Source organism: Bactrocera tryoni, chromosome 5 (assembly GCF_016617805.1).
Source record: "Bactrocera tryoni isolate S06 chromosome 5, CSIRO_BtryS06_freeze2, whole genome shotgun sequence".
Taxonomy (NCBI): Eukaryota; Metazoa; Arthropoda; class Insecta; order Diptera; family Tephritidae; genus Bactrocera; species Bactrocera tryoni.
This window is the reverse complement of record NC_052503.1, coordinates 65,933,304-65,958,677: the sequence shown is the minus strand read 5'-3', so window position 1 is coordinate 65,958,677 and position 25,374 is coordinate 65,933,304. Positions and strand designations below refer to the sequence as shown.

General features: G+C 30.6%; 1 protein-coding gene across 2 annotated transcripts in view; it reads left to right on the top strand.

Annotated features, from left to right (window-relative positions):
* The window catches only part of LOC120777605 (cell death protein hid), a 42,303-nt gene extending 17,146 nt beyond the window's left edge, over positions 1-25,157 (top strand). The window contains exons 2-4 of one of the 2 annotated variants that reach the window (XM_040109046.1): positions 15,405-15,948; positions 17,646-17,835; positions 24,948-25,157. In XM_040109046.1, coding sequence (XP_039964980.1) covers positions 15,405-15,948; positions 17,646-17,835; positions 24,948-25,028 — 815 coding nt within the window. In that variant the 3' untranslated portion in view covers positions 25,029-25,157. Of the gene's footprint in view, positions 1-15,404; positions 15,949-17,645; positions 17,848-24,947 lie in introns of both variants that reach the window. The other variant, XM_040109045.1, reaches the window with a different exon arrangement.
* The last annotated feature ends 217 nt before the right edge of the window (positions 25,158-25,374 follow it).

Genomic DNA, 25,374 nt, shown 5'->3' with positions numbered 1-25,374 from the left:
CAATCATATTATTTATTATTTCATATGAGCAATAATATATTTATTTCCTTTGTAGCAAGCAACTTAAAGATAAACAATAAGACAAAATTAGGGCTGCATTACCCCTAGAAAGATAACGCTACTTTACACCAGTAAACGAATAGCGATACGTTGAAATGATGTATCTTTTTTTAAATAATTTTAGGAATATCTAAGATTTTAAAATTTTTAGTTTTTTGACTGAGATCACATACATATGTATATCAAACATTTTCGGTCTTATGAGGTACGCGTAAAGACTTAAAGACAGACTATAGTTGGTCGCGTTTGAAGTAGCTCGAAATTCAAAAAAAATCCAAAAGCGTAAAATAATTAGTACGCCATTTTGACATTATCTTTCTGGAATCATGGACTCATATATGAATAAACGAACAAAAAACTAAATTTCTATGATCTTGTTACATTAGCAATGTTGAATTGTATCCAACATATTATTTTTTAGTTAATTAAAAATACTATACAGTAGCAAATATTTTTTCCACCCCATTTTAACAGCAAACAGTACAGCAGAAGTAACTAAAACTACCCAATTTTGTATGATATGTGTATTTGAATTTGGAAAACGTTGCCTACATTTAGGCAAAGTGTTAATAATATTCTCGTACCCACTGAAAATCCAAAATGTCAAATTTTTGGTTTTGCAAATTAAAACAAAATTATTCAAATATTAGTAAGAATATTATACAGCGAACAATTTTTCAAAAAGTGTGGCTTCTATTTTAGCGCACTGAGTAGTATGATTTTCTAAGCTCTATATATTGCTCAGAGAGAGATCTATATAGAGATCAGATCATTGGGTTGCAACTACAAGACAAGATACCTTAAAAATACTAAAATTCAAAACTCAAATTTCAGTAAAAAAGTTTTCTTTTTTTATAAAGTAATAAATTTTAAAAAATATTTAGCCTGCATTTTTAATTTATTTTATTATATTATGCATATTCTATTTTATATTACTTTGTAGCTAATGTTTTTTCTTAGTATTTTTTTATAAATTTCACACATCTCTGTTCTGTGCCATAAAAATCAATGTTTCCTCGAGAAAAAAATTTCTTTCTTTCGATAAGTACATATAAATTTTCGACTATCTTTGTTTTCAGATATTTGTGTGTACATATGTAATTTCATTCGAATAATGAAAGTCGTTAAGATCTCAGAGTTTGCAAAATTTTAGAAAAATTTACATTTTCTTGTGGTTTTAAGCACAAATAATGGTTTAAGACTTAAAATAAGAAATCATGATGATTGTATACAATAAACGTGATCTTTCATAAAAATTACTTATTTTTATATTATATTATATTTTTAATATTTTTATATTATTTACACAAATTTTGAAATTGCTAATTATTTTCTTGCCAAATATTTCTGAAACAATCAAACTCCTTGATTGATAGCAGTGAGTCAGTTGATCGTGCAAATTCAATAAAACTTTCTCTTTTGCTGCCCACACTTCAATTATTGTGAAATGGCTACACCATGTTTAATCATCTGAGCAGAAATATTTACAAACACATTATAGTTACTTAACTTTTCACTTCCTTTGGTAAATAATTTATTCATACACAAGTTCATTTAACTCGGCCTCATAAACACTTATATATGTATGTATTCGCACTTACATATACTTGTATATGCAAATTTCACGAAAACTTGTGCCTACCTCAACAGAAAACAAAATATTCCACATATTTTCGTTTTTTATTTCGTGCGCTCATACACACACAAACACATGTTTGTATGCTAATTAGCAGTTGTTGCGCAACTGCTTTGCTCGCGTCAGCTGTCTGTAGCGCCAAATCAGCCAAAAATTTGTCATTCATTGTGACGTCACAAGCAAGCGCGATTTAATTGAGTTTATCGACTTTTCAAAGAACCGCACGTTCATGAAACATTTACATGTATGTATGTGCCAGCGCTGACTTGTTCCGTTTTTTACTTGTGATACAAAGCATGACTGCACAAAAAGTATGTATAATGTGAGCAAAATTTTGCATATGAATACATATGAGTGATAAACAAATAAGTGTTTTCTAGAACAGCATCAATGTAAGGAATTTAAGTAATAGCAATAAATAACACGAAATGTGTAGCGAACAGCTGAAGTGATGTGTATATTTAAATATATATTTATTGTTGCATATGATTTAAGAAATAAAATTGTTGGCTAAGTTTAAAATTTGTTAGATCGGAAAAATATAAATATTTTCATTAAATATGTAGCAACAATTTAAACAAAAGAGTATTTTTTATAACTGTTTCTAATAAAAATTGAGTTTTAAATGTATTTAATTTTTTTTTAACAGAAATATTTATACTATAGTTTTGAAACTCGATTTTTTCATTTCTGTTATTTATTTAGGAATATATATTTTTTAACACTTTAACGCTCTTGGCGTAAGTTTTTTCCATATTAATATTACGAATAAGCATACAAAGTTTTTGAAATTTAAAAAATTTATTTTTTTTCATAAATTTTAGGGAAAAAATTTTCGTTTTTTGCTTAAACCATGCAGTATATATACATACATTTTAAATAATTAAATTATTTATATTTTTTCAGAAAAAAATAACATTTTTTTTTTAAATATGTGTTAATGTTTCTTAAACTTTCAAAATCAAACATAATTTATATCCAATTTATTATGGTTAAAAAATTAAAAACAAAAAAATGATAAACCAAGTAATTTATATTTAATTTTCATAAAATATTACTTTTTTTTTTAATTTTTTATTAATAAAAATAGTTTTTTTCGTCTTGGAGCATTTTTAAATTGACACAACTTTCTCCTATTAATTTATTTTTCAGTAATAATCGACCAAAATTAGAAAAAATAAATAATTTTAATAAATTAAATATTTATTATATATATGTATAATACTTATTTTTTGTATTAAGAAGTAATAATTTTCAAAAATATTACGGTACAATAACCAAATTTAAAACTAAATAATTAGTAAAAATTTATTATCAAAATGATTGGAAAACTTTTTTTTTGCAGAAATGTTTTTTTTATAAATTTTTAATTAACGAAAATTTTTAAAAATTTTTAATTAAATTTCTAATTAAAAAGTTTTTAATAATTTTTTTAATTAAAACTTATATATTTTTTTTTTAAAATATTATTTTTATAAATATTAATTTAAAACTATAAAAATAAATTATTTAAATAAAAAATTATTAAAAATTTTAAAGAAAAAAAAATATTAAAATTAATTAATTATTAAAAAATTTTAATAGTATTTTTTAATTAAAAATTTTAAGCTCTTCTAAGTTTTGCATCGAAAATTTTTAATAGTGTTTTTTAATTAAAAATTTTTTAATAATTAATTAATTTTAATATTGTTTTTTTATTCAAAAATTTTAATAATTTTTCTATTTAAATAATTTATTTTTATAGTTTTTTGAATTAATATTTATAAAATAATAGGTATTTTTTTAATTAAAAATTTTTTAATAAAATTAAATTTTTAATAAACAATTTTTAATAAAACTAAATTGTTAAGGCTTTTTTTATTACAAATTTATAAAAACTAATTTTTTTACAAAATTATAAATTAACAAAATTATGCCACACACAAAAATATAAGTAAGAATCATTTCTTTCGCTTTTATAACGCCTTTATTTTATTTCGCAACATGCCATCATTGCGACTTTTAATTAGCTCACTTTTTCATTTTACACGCCTTTGTAATTAATTAACCGTTATGTGGCGTTAAAGACACTTCTACATCCGGTTTTCAGCGCATTCAGCGTAAGAACGGCTGAGTGCGATGAAAGTTCTTTGTCGCCTTACAACGAAAAACAATGATGAACAGACAGTGGCAACAAGTTGCTGTGCGTAAAACAACAAAAAATTTGCAAGAAAAATCGATTAATAATTAGTTTTTTTATTTTTCTGTGGGAAAGTGACAACTTACAAGGTATTGCGAAATATGGCGAAGGATTCATTGTAATTTTGCTAATGAGAAAAGATTTATTGGGGAACAAGAAGAAGAAAATTTAAAGGAAATGCCTGATGGATTACTAAATGCACAATGTTGCTTAATTTAAAATTTTTTGTAAACATATATATGTACATATGTATATGTATGGAAATTTAGTAAATTATACCAAGATTAGCATACAATTTTTGAAGAAAATTACAGTGAAATACAGTTATTTGATTTTTTTGCTGAAAACTTTATTTCAGAAAGATAGATATTAAAACTAACAGTAGCTTGATTCAAACTAAATAATTTTTCACAATTTTTTTTTTGTTGAAAAAATGTACATGTTCATCAAAAATATCATATCCGAAAAATATATTCTTCACTATTATTATTAAAAAAAGTAAAATGTTTAAGCTAACGATATCTTAAATCAAACTAAATGTGTTTTCTTATCTTTATTTTGGTTTAAAAACTTAAAATGTTCGTAAAAATAATGTTTCAAAAAAAATCATTAAAAATATAATATTATTTCAAAAAGTAAAATATCAAAACTAACGGTCTTTACATTAGAAATTTTGAAATTTCTCGGAAATTAAATTAACACTTTTCCTGCATGTTAACCTTCGCATTGCGCTGCGGCAAACACAACTGTCATTTCCTTGCAACATAACCGTTAGCTTGTATTAATGCCACACATTTGGCAACGTCCTTGCAACACTTGCTTTGCGCATTTGGACACACATTGAACTTGACGTCTGCCAAAATTGGCAAAAAGTCTATAAAGGTGCAAATATATTCATATACATACATATATATATATATGATACATCATACATAACTGACCGTTATGGCTATTCGTGGCTGCCTGTTTTACACATTGAAGCGCTTTGTTCTGTATCAAATGATTTTTAGACGCCAATGACCAGCGCCAGAAATGGACAATAGACATGTGTAAATCTGCCTAACATATTTATACATATGATCTATTATATATATGTATATATATATATATATATAAAGTCAAACGCTTATATCTGTGTGCATCATTTGCGCATGTGGCATTCAGAGTATGCATGCCACACCATAAATGCCAATTTTTGCGATCTTTTCGCACATTCAATTAATACCAAATTTAGTTTGGCGGCAGCGTTTATGACCGTTTAAGCGGTCAATTAACGGTGTCTAATTACATATCAGCAAAAAAATGTTTTTTCTATATAAAAATCTGAGAACAGCGTCCTTAAGACAGCTTATATAGCAGTTGAAATATATATTCCTATATATCTTAAAAAAAAAAACTATATATAGTAGAACATATATGTATATACATATATATATATGTATGTATGTATAAATGTATATACATTTATGTATCTACATCCATACTTACATATATATCTGTATATATACATACATATATCAATAACATTCTAATTCTAATTATTTGCCACGACATTTTTCTGTTTCAAACATTCTCAGTCCATTTCCCGCATTTCTAAAAATTTACTTGACACCTCCGTATCTGTCTGTCTGTCATTCAGTAGCTAACATAACATGTATCGATCAAGCGCACGCATATCAGTCCGTAGTCGATCTATATGGCAATCACATTGCATCACAGTGTTTTTTGCGCATTTTTTGTTGCAATATCTATGTAGTTATTAAGTATTTATTGTGGTACGAGTATGTTTCATTGTTTTGCCATTTTTGGTTGTGCTACTTTTTAATTTTTCATTTATCGTTGCATACGTTTTTTTCTGCTTTGCCACATTGTTTGTCTGTTTGACACTTAAATGGCAACACTTTTGCTTACTGACTTGCGGTCATAGTACTTAGTGCCGGCATGCAATCAGTCTGCCTGACCAGTATACTCACTCGCTCATTCATGCATATAAGTATTCATTGAATTGATGTATTGCTTTTGTTGTTGCTGTCGTAATTTGTCATTTATAGTTATGATCTTGTGGCCAGCTGTGCGCCAAAATCTGTGCGACTGTCCAGCAATACACTGAGATACAAATGTACTATATTTCGTTGCATATAGACGATATTTTTTGTCTTCTTTCATTTAATATTTTCGTTGATTTTTAATACACAGTTATACTCGTATGGCTACACTGCTGTCATATGTCATAATTGTACTGTTGGTTGGTTTGACAGTTGACAATTGTGACAGCGTTAGTTGAAGTGGTAACAATACAACACTTGGTGAACTGCAACTGCAACTAACGGTGTATAATTTATTACAATCGCTTGCATGATGGTTGTCATGAAAGTTTTCGGGAAAATGTAGAGCAAACGCAAATTTTGATTAAAAAATATTTTATGTAATTTATTTTCGAATATACTTATTCCCATACGTTATTTTAGAATTTATTCTGAAGTGAGTTTAAAAAATTCTAGTTTTTTAAAGCATCACGATATTTTTATTTTTAAATTTCTTTCTAACAATATATTTGATATCCGTTAAAACCTTCAACCAAAGCTTGTGAAATAATGTAATTCCCATAAATACGGACTCCAAGTACTCGCATTAAAACTTTTATATAGTATATTGATACGCTTTTAACACAATTTGTGAAACTTTCATAATTATGATGAGCTTTCATGATTAAGAACTTTCATTATTTTGCCGAGCTTTCGTTATTTATATCGTCAGGCTTATATATAACAATGAGGAAGGTAAGGTGGAAAAATATTGACACTTTCTTCTCCACTACTCGGCTTTCACCGGATTAAGGTTGAAAAATCTCAGTTAACGTACTTTTTACGAAACCAATGAATTGGCTGGGAATGATATTATGATAAAATTGTGGCAGCCTCTAGTTTAGTCGGCGATATTCGAAGGCCTTTTCGTTCCAAACTAAGGAGTTTTGGGGATCACAACAGACGAGCGTCCCTAGCAGTCCAAGTGGTGTTATGCCTTGCTTCACGATGAATCAGCCTATTTATCTAAAATTAGTATATATGCAACTCACAGTAAAATTATTAAATAAGTTTAGCTTACGAGCTCCTAAGCTTATGCAATAAACAAGCTTGGCTTTTGCTGATTTTGTGGAGCTTTTAGAATAATGTTAAGTCTACATAGCTTTCAGCTTTCACGTTAATGTTGAAGTTTGAAAGCTTTCATATTTCGATGCACAAGCTTAGTTGAGCTTTCACGCGTAATGGATTTTTAAACATTTGTAATATATACCGACATATGTATATAATATTGAAAATTAAAAATTTCTGTGGGATGGCTTATTAAGAAAAATTACCACCTTTACAGTAATAATTATGATAATATCATTGGAAATCTATTGAAAATTAATTAAAACTACTGACAAGCTTTTGTTAAGCACTTCTTATGTGCTGTTATAATCTGTATTATGCCTCATAAATATTAATTTTATGATATATTTACTAAACACCAGCGGAAATTATGCAAATTTCGTAGTAAATACTTAATTAAAAATTAAAAAGGCACGTGCCACCTTAAAGGTAATTAATTTAACCAGTTTAAGCTTTATATTATTACTATTACATGTATATTTACTTGAGAGGAAACAATTAATTAAGCAATTAAATAAAATTGTATTCAGCGAGAGCGCAGAATGGTATAAAAAAGAAAAAGACGCGAAGAAAAATTGTTTTAGTTGTAAACTTTAAGAAGAATTAGAAGCAAAACAGAAATTAAATAGTTAAAATTATGAAGATAATAATAAAAAATTTGAACTTGCACTGGTTTTGTTAGATAAGAAATTTAAGGGCACACCAGCTGTGACAAACTAAAGAAGTTGAATTTATGAATAAAAAATAAAACTAAAATGTCTTTACTTTTCATCTACGAATATATTTACTCATATCTTAAATATTCAATAAAAAAGTTTTTGAAGAAAATAATTAAATATTTTTCGAGTTATACGTGATTTATGGCTGCGGTATAACAAGGTTCTCCATTGCAGCAACAACCCCAGGCTTCTCCTTAGAAAGAAGCTGGCGACATATCTTAAAAAAAAGTGAATTTTAGCAAATTTTAGTCGATTTTTGACTGGTTGGTTTTTGCAGAAAAACTACGAAAGTGATCAATTTATTTGTTTGCGAGTAATTCCTTAAACATATCTGAAGTTAAACTGTTTAACATATTGCTATTGAACTGTATGGCCTAACTTTAGAAGGCTTGAAATCAAATTTTATTTGAGATATCGATTTAAAATTGTATTATGTTATTTTAAAAGAAATAATTTAATTTGTTTTGTATTATTTTTTTATTTTACACTAGGTGCAAATAATTTTAACTTATTTAAAGTGTGAAAGCTATATCAGAACAATATTACCTGGATGTTTGTGCAAGTACATACATATGTTTGTGCATATAACTAAAGATTAACAGCAAATCGGCTGCCATTAACATGCAGCCACACCTTTATTATTGAACGAGTTCAAAATATGTTTAAAATTGCACCACTTAAACCGCTTCCTCAGTCAGTTATAAAAAGCAGTAAAGCACGCTTGCAGCTTTAATCTTCGGTGACACTATTTAACATAAATTTGCTGTTTTTTCATTAGAAATATATTCTGTGGCATTTATTTTATAACTTACTCATATATACCACTTATATACTAATATGTATGTACTTATTAATTACTTCATTACAACTTTTTCTTAAATGCGGGTATATTTAAACCAGTATCTTACAGTTGCCGCTCATTATCGTAAGCTTAGCACCACCCGCTTGGCAATTTAAAATGACGCAAAATGCGCTTTTTGCCTTTTTTCTGTTTTCTTACATATTCACAACTATATAATTTATGCTTGCTGTCTTTTGCATTTATTGCTGCAAAGGAACTTACAAGCGCATTGTAACAAAAAAAAAAATCGCGCGAAAAAAATATAAATAACACATTTAAGTATAAAAAGCAAAAAAGATTATTGCAAAACTTCAAGGCCAAGCTGTTGCGTCGCAGCTTAGCTTAGCTAGCAGCGCATAACCTCAACGCCAACTGCTGGCTTGGCTGATTACAACTGCTGGCCTGTACGTCTGTCTCGTTACTTTGTCATTCACATGCTCTTTATATTATATATGCATATGTAAATGTGTGTGTATTTGCAATAAATATTGCAGCGGGTAATTCTTATGCCATAATATGCATTAGCATAAGTATAAAATGATGATAAATTTTAAAGATCGCCGCGCATTTGTAGCATTCATTCGCATCTGCCATGAGCAGTCGTGAAGATAGTAGTTATATGTGTTAATGCAGGTACATACATGGCGTATGCGCAACTATTATTAGATTAAAGTTGTGATGGCGCATGAAGCGGAACATTGCATTAAATTTATAATTGTTTCAATGTGTGCGTGTGTGTGTGTGTGCGCGTACGTGATTGCTTGATTAAAGTTTTGCATGAGAAAATGCGTCTTATAATTTCTGCTGATATGTAACTGTCATTCAGTTAGTCATAAATGTAGGAGTGACTTACCAAAGGAGTTAATTAAATTGGAAAATTAATAAAGGATAATCTCAATAAGGTTTAAACAATATAAATGATATTGCCAATTGTCGACTACCTTTACGCTTATACTCACTGTAAGTCTTATCTAGCTGCAGTTTCTATAAATTAATTTTAGTCATTAATTATAATTAAATCTAAATGATTTATCAACTGAATATGACACTTAATCGGTGACTAAATAATCAAATAATCATCTTTGAAAGTTTGTTTTCATAAACCAAATATTTTTATACGTAAAATATAAATTTTACGAATTTTATTTTTACTCAACTGATCATAGCTGAACTAATCAATCGATTATAATTCAAATAATTCACTGTTTTTACATTTTTAAAAGTTTAATTGACTATTTTTAAAATCATAATTTTTTTAAATTTCTTAGCATGCAAGTTCCAAACATCTATTAATCAACTGGCACCCGTGTAAGCAAATATTCAAACTCAAAGCATTGATTGGTGAAATAAAATAAAAATTAAATTAATTTAAATTAATCAATGACTTAATTTAAATATAACTAACATTCAAAATGAATGTAGTCGATTACATTAATATAAAATTAATAAAAAGTACTCAAAGTTTTGGTTAGTGCTATTTAATTTATAGTAAGTCACTTCACTTTAACGTAGCTCAATTAATCAAATGATTTTAAATCTTAAGAATTCTTATTGGAATATTCAATTCACGTCTAAAATATGATTTAACTATTTTTTTTTAATTAAGTAAGTAAATAAAATTAATCCCATGACTAAACGCTTATTTTTTAAAAAAAGAAATTAGTTCGGGAAAAAAGCAAATTTTTTAATGTAAGAATTTAATTCAATAAAGTTTATTAGTGACATACAAATTAAAATATGACTAACGATTAATCTTTAAAATTAATACAATCAATTAAACTAGTATATAATTTATAAAAATGATTACTTTTTTATTAGACCTAATTCCTTTATTATGTGAATTGAAATTAAGATTATACTTAAATGAATGCAATTTAGTATTTAAATATTTAACAATTCGTACGCCCTTCTGCTCTTTTTTCTCATTCTCTTTGTCCTTTTCATTATCTCAAATCACAAGCAGCAACCAATTTCCGCCAAAAGGTGCTCCAAAGAAGCAACTACTACAACAACATACACCCAACAACTTATCAAAGCATCCAAAAGAGTCAACAAAAAGTAACGTCTATGCCTCATAGTCTGCCTCGAAATGACGCATTCACTGCATAAAACAATAAAAATCGGAAATTATGTTGAAAATTGCCATAAAGTTGACATGATTTGCAAAAATTCAGTATAAACTGTTGTAATTGCTTTTTAATTAGTTCAAACAACCGAACATTAAGCAATGACAACAACACTACTTGAAACTGTAAATATATGCATGTTCCTAATAAATTGAAAAGTTAAAAAAAAATTAACAATGAATTACAACAACACGCAGCTATTAAGAAAATCTCGTAGTATTTATGTGATAAAAATATTCTTGCTAATTACAACAATAACATATGTACACCAGAAAAAACTCTAGCGCGCATACCGCAAAAATAAATTCCGAGGCGGCAAGTTTATCTTTGAAGTCAGTTGCGGCTGAGAAAATATTTGTGGCTGTCACTTTTCTTAAACAGTGATTACAGTCCGACTGTTTTATTTAGATACTATAATACAGTGACTATGCTGGGTTAGAGTGGTACAGTTCTTTGGCTGTAAACCAAGTGTTTAAGTAATTATTTATAATATTTTAAGGACTACAGCTTTCAACAAAGTATTTCAGAGAGACTTACGATGCGGAGAATTTTCTACATCTTTAATTTTTTATATCTCTCGTAGTAAGTGAAATCAAAAATTGTATTCCAAAGTTATTTGAATTCTCAAAGCATACAAATATATCATAGAAATATGACACAATAGAACACCCTCGAGTATTTTAGACATATCTCATAAGATTAAAGTTTCCGTGACTTAACAAAAATACCTTTAAGTGTTCTATGTAGCATCTCATATGGAATCGGAGAGATTTTCTTCGATTAATTGCCTCAAAATCGTGATGATTTACTCTTGCTGGACTATATAAGAGACTGTTTTCGAAACTTTTGGCTTTTTGATCAGTTTAGTCGACACTGGAATGATCTGAGATTATGTTATCGTGAACATATATATATATATTATATGTATATTATATTATACATATTTATATATATATATATATATATATATATATATGTATATATATTATATAATCTTCACAAATAATGGAAAATGTTCTTTTTTAGAGCTTAATATTCCCTTCTTAAAAAGGAATAAGAATAATAAGTTCAGCCCAAGAAATCTATACTAACCAATTAGGCTTGAACCCTAGTTCCAAAATAGTCACCCAATGATTTCTTTGTTACGATTTCTTCCTACAATTTTGAAGCTTCTCATAAATTGCTTTAAGCTTCACAACGAACTTCTAGTTTTACTTCTAGTAAAGGTGCAAATTTTATATTAAATAAATTAATTTTTCTCACTTGTAGTTTTTATCAAATATACAAGTTTGGAAGTCTGTTAAAAATACTTGAATATTATTTTGAAAAGTGAAAAGCTTTAAGTAATTTTTTTCCACCAAAGGTCACCTCAGGATAATGCTCTTCGCTAAATTTTTAGTTTCTAGCTCATCTTATCATTATTATGATTCAAAAAATTTGGTTCTGCCATTTTCAATCTCATTCCGCCCTAATTTCACTTTTTTCATTTCATATTCATTTCTTTTACTCAAATTTTTCCTTTCTCACGCCAACTGTTTCTCATCGCTTCTCTTTGATCCAATCTAATCAAATTTCATATAATCATCATTTATAGGTTTTCATATTTTTTGCTCATTTTATCTTATTTTTTTACAATTTTATCTATTGTTGTAATTATTCCAACAATTTCATTTTCATGCTTCATTAGAAAACACCGCACTCCTAACAACGACAGCAACAACTTTACTACAACTACAACAACAGTAAAAAATTCAACAAAAAATCGCTAACTCTTATCTAATATTGTTCTAATGCCATTTTAAATGCCAACAATGCTGCAGTTCAAATATTCAAATAGCAATGCATATTGTTGTTGTTATTACTTTATTACTACCATTATTGCGCTACAGCTTCACGAGCTGCAAAAAAATGCATTGTAAAATAGCAAATGACAGCAAATCCACCAAGTGTTATGCTGTAATGAAATTAATGATGCTACTACATTTCAAGGTTAGCGACGACAGCTGCCCGGCTGCTTAAGCTTGCGCGCCCGCCAGCCAAACGGCCAATCGAACGAGCGATTCACGTGCGCCAGCTTGCTAGCGGCTAATGGCAACAAATGCTTATACATCATTGTCAGCGCGTGATAGCAAAAAATAGCGAAACAACAACAGCAGACGAAATCAGCAGCATATATTACGGTGGCAGCAAGCGTGTTTCAAATGTTACTTACCAACAACAATAAGAACGAAATTAGTTACCAACTTTTTTTCTTCTTTTTTATTAATAAAAAATAATTTTTCTTCTTCTTCTTTTACTCATTCTTCTCGCTGTTAAGGAGTGGCACGCTGCACAGTTCGTGCCAATGCCTGCAGCCACAACGAACAATCATGCGAGTTGCCTCCGAAAATGTTAATAACAACAAATTTACGCTCCATTAGCTTTTGCTGTCTGCGGCAAAGCGTCTGTTCATAATGAAATTAAACATTTGAACAGCTGAGCGCAAGGTTTGCACAGCATTTTCTCTTACCCCGCACTCGTCTGCTCTACTCCTTTTAAACGTTTCTCATTTAGCGGCGACTGCTGTTGCTATTTTTCAAGTTGTTTTGCCAATTACGTACATACGTACATAGCTGTAACTGTTAGCTTGTCTTGTTGCGGCTATCAATGTACGCGTGAGATCAAGGATAGTGGGTCAAATGTGCAGAATTGCGCCACTGTTTTGGAGGCTGCCACGAATTATTGGCGGTAGCGGTTAATGGCGCGTTGATTTCGTTTTTTGTTTTGGCTATCGGTTACAAAATTTGCGAAAAATTAATATTTTGAACAAAAATCGAAACTTAAATATTTTTAAGAAAAAAATTATACAAAAATATTATTAAGAAAAAAATTATACAAAAATATTATTTAAAAAAAATATATATGAAAATAATCGAAATTTGTTCGGAATATAAGCAATTATATGAACTTCCCTAATCGCCCGAATCACCAGAATCCACAAAATCGCTCTATAAGCTATTAGTACGACAAAGAAAGTTCAAGCACACGTCCATTTATCGATAATTTGTCGCTAATAAATAATCAAAAATCAATAAAAAATTATTCTTTTATAGCAAGTTTAGCAACTCAAAGGTTAATGTGCCATTTAAATTCAAAGAAGAGCGAATTACTTATAAAACAATCAAAGCTTAGTTAATAAGCAAAACAGCATAACTCAAAATACATTGCAATATGCAAAGTGGCAAGTTGTGTTTGCATTTATTAGCCGTGCGTTCGCATAAATCTAACATGTGTGCTCGCTTGCCTCTAACCACTTACATTTATCATATATGCAAATATATTTCCACGTATATTTTTGCGCTTAGCTGTTATATGCTACTTCCACATACTTTACAGAATAGTTTGTATAATTCATGCAAATTATATGCAATTTTTATTGGCACCTTTTGCATGTTTTATTTTTGCTTTATTTGCACCTTTTAAATGCCTTCTTTTGCTTGATTGATTTTATGATTTCGCGTTTGCATTAAAACGCTTTAAATGCATTAAGAGCTGGGCTGCTTACATTTCATATAATGTTGTTGTTGCATTTATGCGTTCAATTCAACATGCCGACGCCATGGCTGCACATGTGCAATATTTGTAGAAATAAATTTCCAACTTTGTATAAGTGTATATGATCGCTTGATCTCAGGTGTCTTATGATTTTTACACTGAGTTGCAGCTTATTTGCTGATGGCGTGTATAAAAAAATAACCAATTTGTTAGTTTTGTAATTTTATACTATTTATTGTGGCGTAGTATAAAATTTAAGCGGCGTTTTATCGAAAATGTGGGTGGTTACAGTGACGGAAACGTCGGACAGGTGGTGCCAGAAGAATGTTCTCACAATTTTAATTTTCTGAGGTCATTTAATCTTGAGTTTGGAATAAATTATTAACTTATATTATGGTATAACATTTTTAAATTTTTTTTTGTTAACTTAACGAAAGATCTAAAAACTTAACGACACTTTGTTTTGACTTATCTGGTTAAAAAATATCATTTTTGGATTAAATCATTAAATTTTATTATAGTGTACATCTTTTGATAATTTTCTAAAATTTTAGGAAGAAATAGAAAACTTAACGAAACGTTTTTAATGTTTATTCGGTTAAAAACTATTACTACTATATACGTATAAAAGTGGCTTCTAGATATTGTTTCTAAACTTCTTTGTAAAACTTAACGAAGAAACCAAAAACTTAACGAAACTTTTTTGTTGCTTATTTGGCTAAAAGCTATAACATACACTTCAGAAATATGCAAGTGGCTTCAAAATATTGTCTATAAACTGCTTTGTAAAACTTAACGAAAAAACTAAAACTTAACGAAACTTATTTAAAACATTTTTACTAAAAACGACAACAAAGTATAAAAATTGTAAGTTATTGTAAAATTAATATTTTCAAAACTCTTCGCTACTTTTACAACTGAACGAAGATTTTGTGAAACTACAAAATATTTCTAAAAATAACGACAAAAGCTAATATATAAATATAAATAATAAAAAAACTATTGAATCAAATTATTTGTAGCTCTATAAATCATGACTAAGAACTTTATATCCAAACAACAAATTTTTCGTCAAGTGCGACAAAATAACTATTTTTTCTTTACTAAGTAATTTCAACTAAATACTTACATATCCAACAAATTTCTTCTACTTCCAGATGCTACCGCCTTCCAGTATCCCCCACCAGCCAGTCCATGCTGTCAAGTACACAGTCCCTCACCATACACAGGTAGCGGCAGCGGCGGCGGTGGTGGTGCCGGTGTCGGCAATGGCGAAGTTTTTTTCCCACTCAGTCTTAGTACACCACGTACCCCACGTACCAGTGTCAGTTATGCTGCTGGTGAAGAGAATACCTTCTTTCGTCATCACAACATCAGTGGCGGTTGCAGCAGCGCATCACACCTACAACCACCGCAATCGGCACCACCGATGCCGTCGAGTAGTCACAATGGTGCACATAGTCAACCAGCGCCACAACAACAATACCAACAATATACATATCCATACTATCAATATACACCACCGCCGACACCGCTCACCGCCAATGCGAGCACCTGCACCGGCAATGTTTTCGGGGCGACGGAAGCGACAACGCACCAACGCGGTTGTGTAGCAACAGCGTCGACATCAACATCGACGACATCATGTGGTATGGGCGGGCATTCGCGTTTGCATCGCAGCCTCTCAGATGCGCAGAAGCGGTAAGTAGGAAAAAGAAAAACTTAGAAATTTATTTCTGTGAAGCGTAGAAATTGCAAGCTAGATTTTTATTTATTTTAGAGGTGATTTGAATTGTATGAAAACATTTAATAACGTTTTCGAAAATCAAAGAAAGTTTCTAAATCATAAATTTCGAACCTAAAAAAACTTTACAAGATTAAAGAAATATTTCCGTTTTTGAAAGAAAGTGTTTGAAACTTAACGAAGTTTTCAAAACTTAACGGAGTTGTTGTTATACTTGACGCCTGCTGCGCAAATTTTGAATTTACCTAAGAAATCCTAAGAAATATAAGAAAGTTTATAAATTTTAACGAAAGTTTTCAAAACTTAACGAAGTATAATATTTAACTAATAAATGCTAAAATGTTTTTATCCATGTTAGAGTAAATTATTAACTTTAATTGTTCTTAAAAAAAATTATTTTCAAGCATGCAAACATTTCAAATAATAAAATTTTATACAAAAAATTATTCGAAAAGCACTTCAATTGACCATAGCTGCCTTCAAAACATTAAATAATTTCAGATAAACCTGTCTCATTTGATTTCCCAAACTTAACGAAAGTTTTTGAAACTGAACGAAAGTTTTCGAAACTTAACGAAAGTTTTCGAAACTTAACGAAAGCGCAAACAAAATTTTTCTCAGTTTTGAAAACGTTTCCAAAACTTGAAACTTTTTTCATTATTAAAACGGTATTCTGTTACTATGAATTTTAACGAAACTTAAATTACATTTTGAACATTATAAATAAACAATAAACAAATTGAGTATAACTCGTTAGCGTCGACATTATACCGAATTTTCATTTCAATCAATTACAATAAAATACACTCTCTTATCGCCCTGCAACGCCTACTTTATACAGTAGTGCGATGTGCTTAGCAAAGTGTCAACTATAAGCGTATAGCGCCGCTGATTTCGATCATATAGTATACATACATACATATGTATGAATGCTTAAGAAAGCATATGCTGTGGGGTAAGCGGAGCAAACGTAATGTGATTGCGCGCGCGATCAACGACCGACAGCAGCTCCCGCAACACATTAACGCGCCATTTAGATTGCGAAATCTCACTTTTGTTGCCTGCTGCTTGTACGCTAAAAATATCAATTCCCATGACATGTTTTCACGCATCGCGTATATTGTGCGCTATCAGTTTGTTGGCCGACGACGAATGTACAAGCCCCCAGCTTCCCAAACAGCAAGCGCTTACTATACATATCAACATACTCAACGATCTTTTGCTGTCAAGATAATCCCTACAATTAAAGACCGCTACGTAGCTCGCTTTCAGCTACAGCTTACAGACTTACAAGCGTAATTGCGTCGATCGGCATGTCTCGATCATAGCGCCTTATGTTATCGCTAACACATATATTTCTTTTATCGCCATGAGAATGAGCACAATTCACAGCTGGTCACTTGTGCCGCTCTTTCACCTCCCACACACACATGACCGCTACTTATTCTTCGTTGATTCTACAAATTATGTATTGTGATAAAATGGCGCAAGAATTTTTCACAAGTAAGCTGCATGATTTTCACTTTCATGCTATTTGATAAATGTAGACTGATTTCTTATAATTCACAGCGTTCGTTCCTTGTACAAATCTTTGTTGTCACATGTGTCTTATTTTAATGAATGTAATAAATTTTTTTATTATTTATTCATATAGCTCTCGTCGTACATCAACCACCAACGATGATGAACGCGAATATCATAGCGAACACGAGACCAGCTGGGATGAGTTCGATGACCGTTATGATAATTTTACAGCCGGCCGTGAACGTTTGCAGGAATTTAATGGACGAATACCGCCACGAAAGAAGAAAAAGGATGTGCCAAAATCAAAGTACGAGAAGAAGGTGAGAGAAAGTGTAAGTCACTAACTGAATTTTATGACAAATTTTTAATAATTTAAATAATGGTTGCCCTCCTCTATACGTTGCAATATAGTATGGCAAGTTGACCTTATCCAAATAATATGATTTTCATATTAAATAATTCAAAAGATAGTTTTTTAATTTGCTTAAAGATTTTAAATATTGTATAGGCAGATTATTTTACTCATAAGAAAAAATATGTAAAGTGAGGCTCAGCAAATGTTTTTTAAATATAACGCACGATTCAACCAAAGTTTTTAAGGTAGAGCGATGGTTTTCAATGCTTCATAAATGTTTATCGAAGCTTTTCAAAATGTTTTTTTTCATCTTAATGAACGATTTCATAAAATTAATGTATAGTACATATATAAACTTATCGAATGGTTTTGAGGTTACACAAAAGTGTTTAAAACAAGGTGAAAGTTTCTGAATGTTAACTAAGGTTATAAGAATTCAAAAATAACATAAATTGAAGCCAATCGATAGGTTTTGAAGTTAAATAGTGTTCAAAACTATATATTACGAACGTTGTTAAAACTTAATGACGAATTTGAAAACTTAACGAATATTTTTCTTTGATACATAATAAATATTTTCAGAAGCTTTTGAAAGCTCCATAACAGAATATAAGGTTTTTGAATACTTGATGACAGTTATAATAATATTTATAGACTTTCCGAAATTTCAAAAGTATCCTAAGGTTTTTACAACCTCTAATATAACTGAACATTCTTGATTCTAGGTATATGTTTTATTTTATTATGCTCACACTAGATAGAGAGCAAAAGAAATCTATTTCAATCCCAAATAATGCCTAGAAACTCGAGCTTTGAGCGACTGAAGCTCAAAAATATTTAAATTCCCGAAACGAATGTCCTTACAAAAATGTAGCCGTACCTCATAATCCCTACTATTTACACATTCACTGTTAAAACCACCTTACAATATATCTAGGCTTTTAAGAATATCAAAATGAATATATTTTCTCAGTGTATGGGTGCTACTTTGAAATCGTTTTAACTTATATTTCGGAATTAGTTCAAAGTGATTATTTGTTTTTAATACATAATAGAAATTAGTGTCCAACCGCTTCTCAATTTTTGGTCTATAACCGGTCCAAGTATTCGATCGGACTTTATTTGATATGATAGGTGTTATATGTTATTTCCGCATAAGTTTGTGAGTAATCTATGAAATATCGGTAACCTATATTGTATACTCTTATTATTAAGAATGAAAAAAAACAAATCCACTAAAATGTAGTGATTACTATATAACTTATGCCGACTAGCTTGTAATATTCTTAAAATAACCCACTAAGTGCAACATTACTCATCTTCACAACACAACATTCCTTGATAGCGGCAGCGAATTCTCACTTAAACCTTACAAAAAAAACAGTGTGTAAATGAGTGAATAATTAACAAAGAATGTCTTCTTCAAAGAAATATTTTTATTTAAAAAAACCTTTTTCAAAAAATGCCTCCCATCGCTTTGTAAACACAAATGTGCCGCCTATAACCACAGGTGTTCTTCATAGTTTAAGACGTAAATTGCGCCATAGTGCAGAGCGTGCAAAAAAGCAAAAACATAAAATAGTAGAATACTGTAGAATAAAAATTTCAATATGACACAGTTCATTCATTTATAGACGCACATAAAGGAAGCTTTCGAAACTCTTTGTTTTCGAAACACTTGTGGGGCCGCATGCGAAAGCCAAACGTACATTGGACGACAAATTAAAAAACTACCGCAAAGAAGTAGGTGTGTGTATGTGAATATACATATACATGTTTGTATATATGGACAGCGTAACAATTTTATTACGCTGCAGTAACTACAATAAATGCAAAATGCAATCTAAGTCGCTGGCGAGCCAATGATAGGCATGCGGGCCAATGGACACCAGCGCAGTGCAGTGGTGCCATCAAGCACACGTACGCCGAACACGCGCTGCCTGCCTGTCGATAAATGAACAGAGGGTGAGGAGCGTAGCTGCAGTGTGTTGTCACTAAAAGCTAGCAGGTTTCTAGGCGCTTGCCGTCAGTAGCGGCAAAGCGTGGCAAAACCTTTTTCTACGACATAGTTTTGTTGTAATTTATATATATTTTTTGTAACTTTTTGTGTATTTTTTGCTGTTAGTACAGTTTGCTGATTTTATTGACGTCGCAAAGCTGCGCAATTAAATTTTATCGCAAAAAATACGAATTTTATTGTCACTTGAAACCGCCACACCGGCTGCCCAGCTGAGTGCGCCTGCCCGTTATGCCTTTGTCGTCGCGCTGGCTGCTCGCTTTAGTTTCGCGCATTTTTTTTATACTTTTTTATGCGGATTTCTAAGCAACAGCAAAGCGGAAAATGCAAATCCAGGCGGTTTTTACGAGCGCTTTGTTCTGCGATTTATTTTGCCTCAATTTAATGCACTTTAATTCAATAATTTTTGCAGCGTTTTTGCAAGTTTACCGTAATTTATTTGTTGTTTTGTATGACACATTTTAATTGTGATAACAAATTTTTTGATTTTCGCAAATTTTTCTTTTTGCTGTCAGCAACTTTTGTGTGACTGACGCATGCTGCCGCTAGGCGCACAGCTGTCATTGTAATTAATTTTATTGCTTCCTAAGTATTTATGTAGGTGCAGGCATTGTTGCTGGCACGAGTAGTGTATACATATGTATGAACATGCATCCATCTGTATGGTGTATAGTTTTTATTGCACTTTTTCCCCAGCGCTTGCGTTGAAATGTAATTTTCTGCCTTGCTTTTGTATGGTAATGACCTTTTCTAGTTGTTTACTGAAGCGCGTAATTACAGTTTCAAATTTCAGTTGCATTTATCATGGTGAGATTCTTTTTTCTTGCATTTTTTTAGCAGGCGGTTTTTAAAGCTGTGTGATAGGTTCTGTTTAAGAAGTAAAATATCAGGCTGCATTTAGTTTGCGTCTTGTTTAAAAACTACAGGAAAATACAATTTAAATGAAATTAAATTATAAAAGCGTCTAAAGATGAATACAGATAAGATAAGTGAAGATAGACTTTTTTCAGATTTATTTTAAAAATTTGTACGAAAAACGATTAAGATAGAGGAAGCCAAATTTTTGTTTAATTCTCTTCAGAATTTTAATCGATTTTTTTTAAGAAGTCAGCCCAGACAAGAACCCAGAAGAAAATGGCACCCTTTTGATAGTTTAGTCCGGAAGTAAAGAATTTATTCGAATTTTAATAACAATAAAATATAAATAAATAAAGATTTTTTTTTAATTTTCTTCAGCTTATCAATAGGTTTTTGTGTAAGAAGTTAGCAAAGTCAAGAACCCAGAGAAAAATTATACAATTTTGATAGTTTCTTCCGAAAGGAAAAGGGTAGAATAATCGAATTGTTCTCTTTCAAACATGTACGTATGTATAGCTTTAACATTGAAATTTCTGACACAAGCTGGCGGCTACTGGATTAATTTTCCGCGTCTCAGTTTTCCGGAGGGTTTCTAAGGGGAACATTAATTAAATTAAACAAGGCATCTTTACCTGCATATACTTGCCAATAAAATACGTATGCTTTTGGTTTTAAAGACATTTTTCTCGAAATGGCGGTCTCGTAAGGAAAATATAAATTGTTTACCGGGAAAATTAGCAGCAAAAAATCATAAAAAATAACAAATAATATAAAAACAAGAAAAAACGTTAACTTCGACTGCACCGAAGCTAATATACCCTTCACAGGTGCATTTCTTTTAGTAACTATGTATTCAGTTTATATGGAAGCTATATGCTATAATAATCCGATCTGAACAATTTTTTCGCAGATAACATTATTATCTTAAGCAGTAATCCGTGTCAAATTTCGTGAAGATACCACGTCAAATGCGAAAGTTTTCCATACAAGCCCTTGATTCCGATCGTTCGGTTTGTATGACAGCTATATGCTATACTAAGCCGATCTGAACAATTTCTTCGGATATTACATTTTTGCCTTTGAAAATAATCTATACCAAATCTCGTGAATATATTTTGTCAAATGCAAAAGTTGGGAATAAATAATTATGTAATCTCATTCATATATTTGTGGAACTTAGATTTATAAAAAGTCCAAATAATGCTTACTTGAATAAATCCGAAGAAATTTAAAATTGTAATGAAAATTAGTTTTCAATGCGATTTTGTAACCTTTTTGGCACTAAAGCCTTCGAAACGGGTTTACAAAGAGTAAGACACAAGACAAAATCAAGCAACTGAACGCCTTAAAATATGCAACACATTTGATTTTTTCACTTTTGGTAAACAGTGTGTTGTATTCGCGCAAAAACTACTTACGTTAAAATGAAAGCTTAAAAAACTGTACATACTTCGTTAGGAATAAAATAGTCCACTAGAGGAAAAAGCTTTATTTTTTAATTATATTCAATGAGGAAGGATAGTACCTGACCTTCATCCTAACTTTTTCTCATTTTACGATCTTTTTCATTCAAAATTAATTTCACTCAGATATTATTGGTTTAAAATTTCACGCTACGTACTCTTTGTCATCAACACTTTTGCCACCAAATATTCGTACGACTTCTGTCGAAAAAAAAGAAATTGAAACAAGTGTTCGAAATGCCTTTCTTTTTCCAAACAATTAGACTGTGAATAACGCCAGAAATTATGAAAATTTATGTCTAAAAAGATGACACACTTCATTTGCATATATGCAAGTATAATCTAAGTCACCCTTACCCACCTCAAATCTATGGAAATACAAAACAAGTGGGCAATCAAGCGAAAAAGTAATCAAATAATAAATCTATAATTCTGCTTCTGAAAAAATAGCAAACCAACTGACCGCAATTGTAATGAAACATTCGTTTATTTATTAAACAACACAGTGACCCCACTGAAACACACACTCTCATACAAGTACGTATTTGCATTCAAGTGCCTGTCCACAAAATATTTATATGACCACTAGTGGACTGACAGTGGCATTGATAGCAATTTTCGGCACATTTTTGGCGTAATTATAAGCGCATTTGTTACATTTACCAAATGCCAGTGGTGCGGACATAAAAATTATTTATTGATGACCACATACATAAATACATATACATAAGTATGTAAGTATAACATGTATACTTAAGTGCTGCCTTAACGTTGAAGTGCACGTGTAAATTGGTCTTTGGGGAGGATTTTATGCGCCGCCGATGAACATCGTTGGCAGTTTGACCCGAAACAAAATAGAGATTAGATGCACATACACATACATATATAAATATACACAAATGTACACACATATGTATATGTAAATGTGCAAATCTAGAGCATTTAAGCGGCCAAGAACACTGCCAGGTGTTCTGAGTTCGCATGCGGGGGCTGTTATTGAAATTATCTATATGTGTGTTTGTAAATGCGTTCAGCGGCAAAGTGTTACAATAATGCATTTAATAGCCTATTAAGTGCTATTGAGATTAGAACTTTGCTAGATTTTTTTGATTTACTTGCACTAGCGAATAAATGGGCAATGCTGTTTTAATGCCAGAAGTTTTCGGACTTCAGTATAATACATATGTATTTATGTATATGGGGTGTTATTCAATGAGATTATGGAGAGCATAAAAATCCACTTGATTATGAAAATCATTAATTGCCTCTATTATTATTTATATGAGTGTTTAGATACATCATTCAGTTTGGTTGTATTGTAATGAGGAACAAAGCAGTGTAAACTAGTTCAGTTCTAGTTGCATTTGAACCAGTTTTAAACTAGTTCGGTTCTAGTTGAATTTGAACCAGTTTTAAACTAGTTCGGTTCTAGTTGCATTTGATCCAGTTTTAAACTAGTTCGGTTCTAGTTGCATTTGAACCAGTTTTAAACTAGTTCGGTTCTAGTGTATTTTTAACCACTTATGAACTAGTTCATTTATAGTAATTTTAAACCAGTTGTAAACTTGTTCGAGTACAGCGCACCACTATATGAAAGAGTTCTTACATATACATTTATTCTTTCCATTGATTTTTTTTTCGTTAGCCAAGAACTTCGGCATGAAATGTACCATTTCACAAGTGAAGTCAGTTTTCTACTCATTAGTACCATTACAATAAAAGTAGTCTACGATTGGTTCGCAATTCGTTAGTAGTCGATAGAAATTTGAATCATAATATACCTAAAGTATTCCCGAATTGGCTTTATATTTCGGTTCACAAAGTGTTGGGATTCATTACAATATTTTACAATATGTTCTTGCCGCACACTTCTCGAACAGAAAACAACAGTGTCAATGCGTAATTGAAAATATTTGCTAATTAAAATTTACTTGATATACATTTGTATATTTACTAGTTAAAATTTCCTCGATATTTCGTCTTGCCTTTCCACCTATGACAAGTACTTTAAACCATTTGCGAGTGTTGTAAACCTTCTAAGCCGCCTCGGAATATTTTTTAAAGAAGCCTTTTCTTTGAAATAGAAATATTCGTACTCAAAATACTCTCTGAAATTTATTATAACCTGTTGAGTGACTATCGCTAATGAAGAAATAAGAAGAAGTCGCTATTAGCAATCATGGAAAAGGTACTGGCTATAAAAAGATATGAAAGAATTACTAAGGTTTGCTTTGGTGAATCAAGTAGAGTATTTGGGGGTTGAAATATGTCCAATAAATTATAAAAAACCTGAAACCACATCATCGAATTTTTTGAGGATTAACTCAATCACAAGATCCTTGAATAACACCATAGAAACCACTTGCGAACGTGTAAGTTTAGATTATCTGGGGCTCGTATCTATTTTCTTCGAAAACGAGTGTATCACAGAATGTCTCCGACATATGTAAATATATAAGCTTTCCTATTTTAGATAATATATAACTTCCAAAAACACATTATCTCAGATCGCAGTGAGTTATCTGTCATCAAGTCAAGATTATCGTAATTATGGGTACGTTAGGATTAAGGATGAAAAAATATACACCAACAAGTACCTATCTTAAATTATGGTATAATTTCTGTCGCATATTATTTAGAGACTATGTTATCTATTTAATGTAATTTCTAAAACATAAAAACATAAAACATATATTCAAACCAAAAAATTATAATTTCCTCTCTTCTTTCTGCTTGCAGCCATTCAAGGGCTTTATCTGGCCCACTGTCGTCACAGTCATCGTTGTTGCAATCGGTTGTGGCTTCCTTGTTACGCGATGAGTGCACCAAAAGTGAAGTTCCAGCGGCAACAGCCTCAGCAATACTTACAATTTAAAAAGCAAGCAGCAGTGAAGCAATGCAAAAACAAATAATTATTTACACTGAAAAAAAAAATCAAACAAAAATAATAAATTTTGAGAAAAACTTTAAAAACAAAGCCACAAATGAAAAGTGTTAAAGTGTGCGGAAAGCAGAAAGCTTTTTGTTTTCAAGGCAATAAAGGAGTACGAGAGAGAAATATTTAAAGGTGAAGAAATTTTCGCCAGGAAAGTGGAACGTGAAAGTGTTTAAAGAAGCGTGGAACGAGGCAAAGTTACGCCCCGCCAGTTTTGAGAGGACCCGGTAG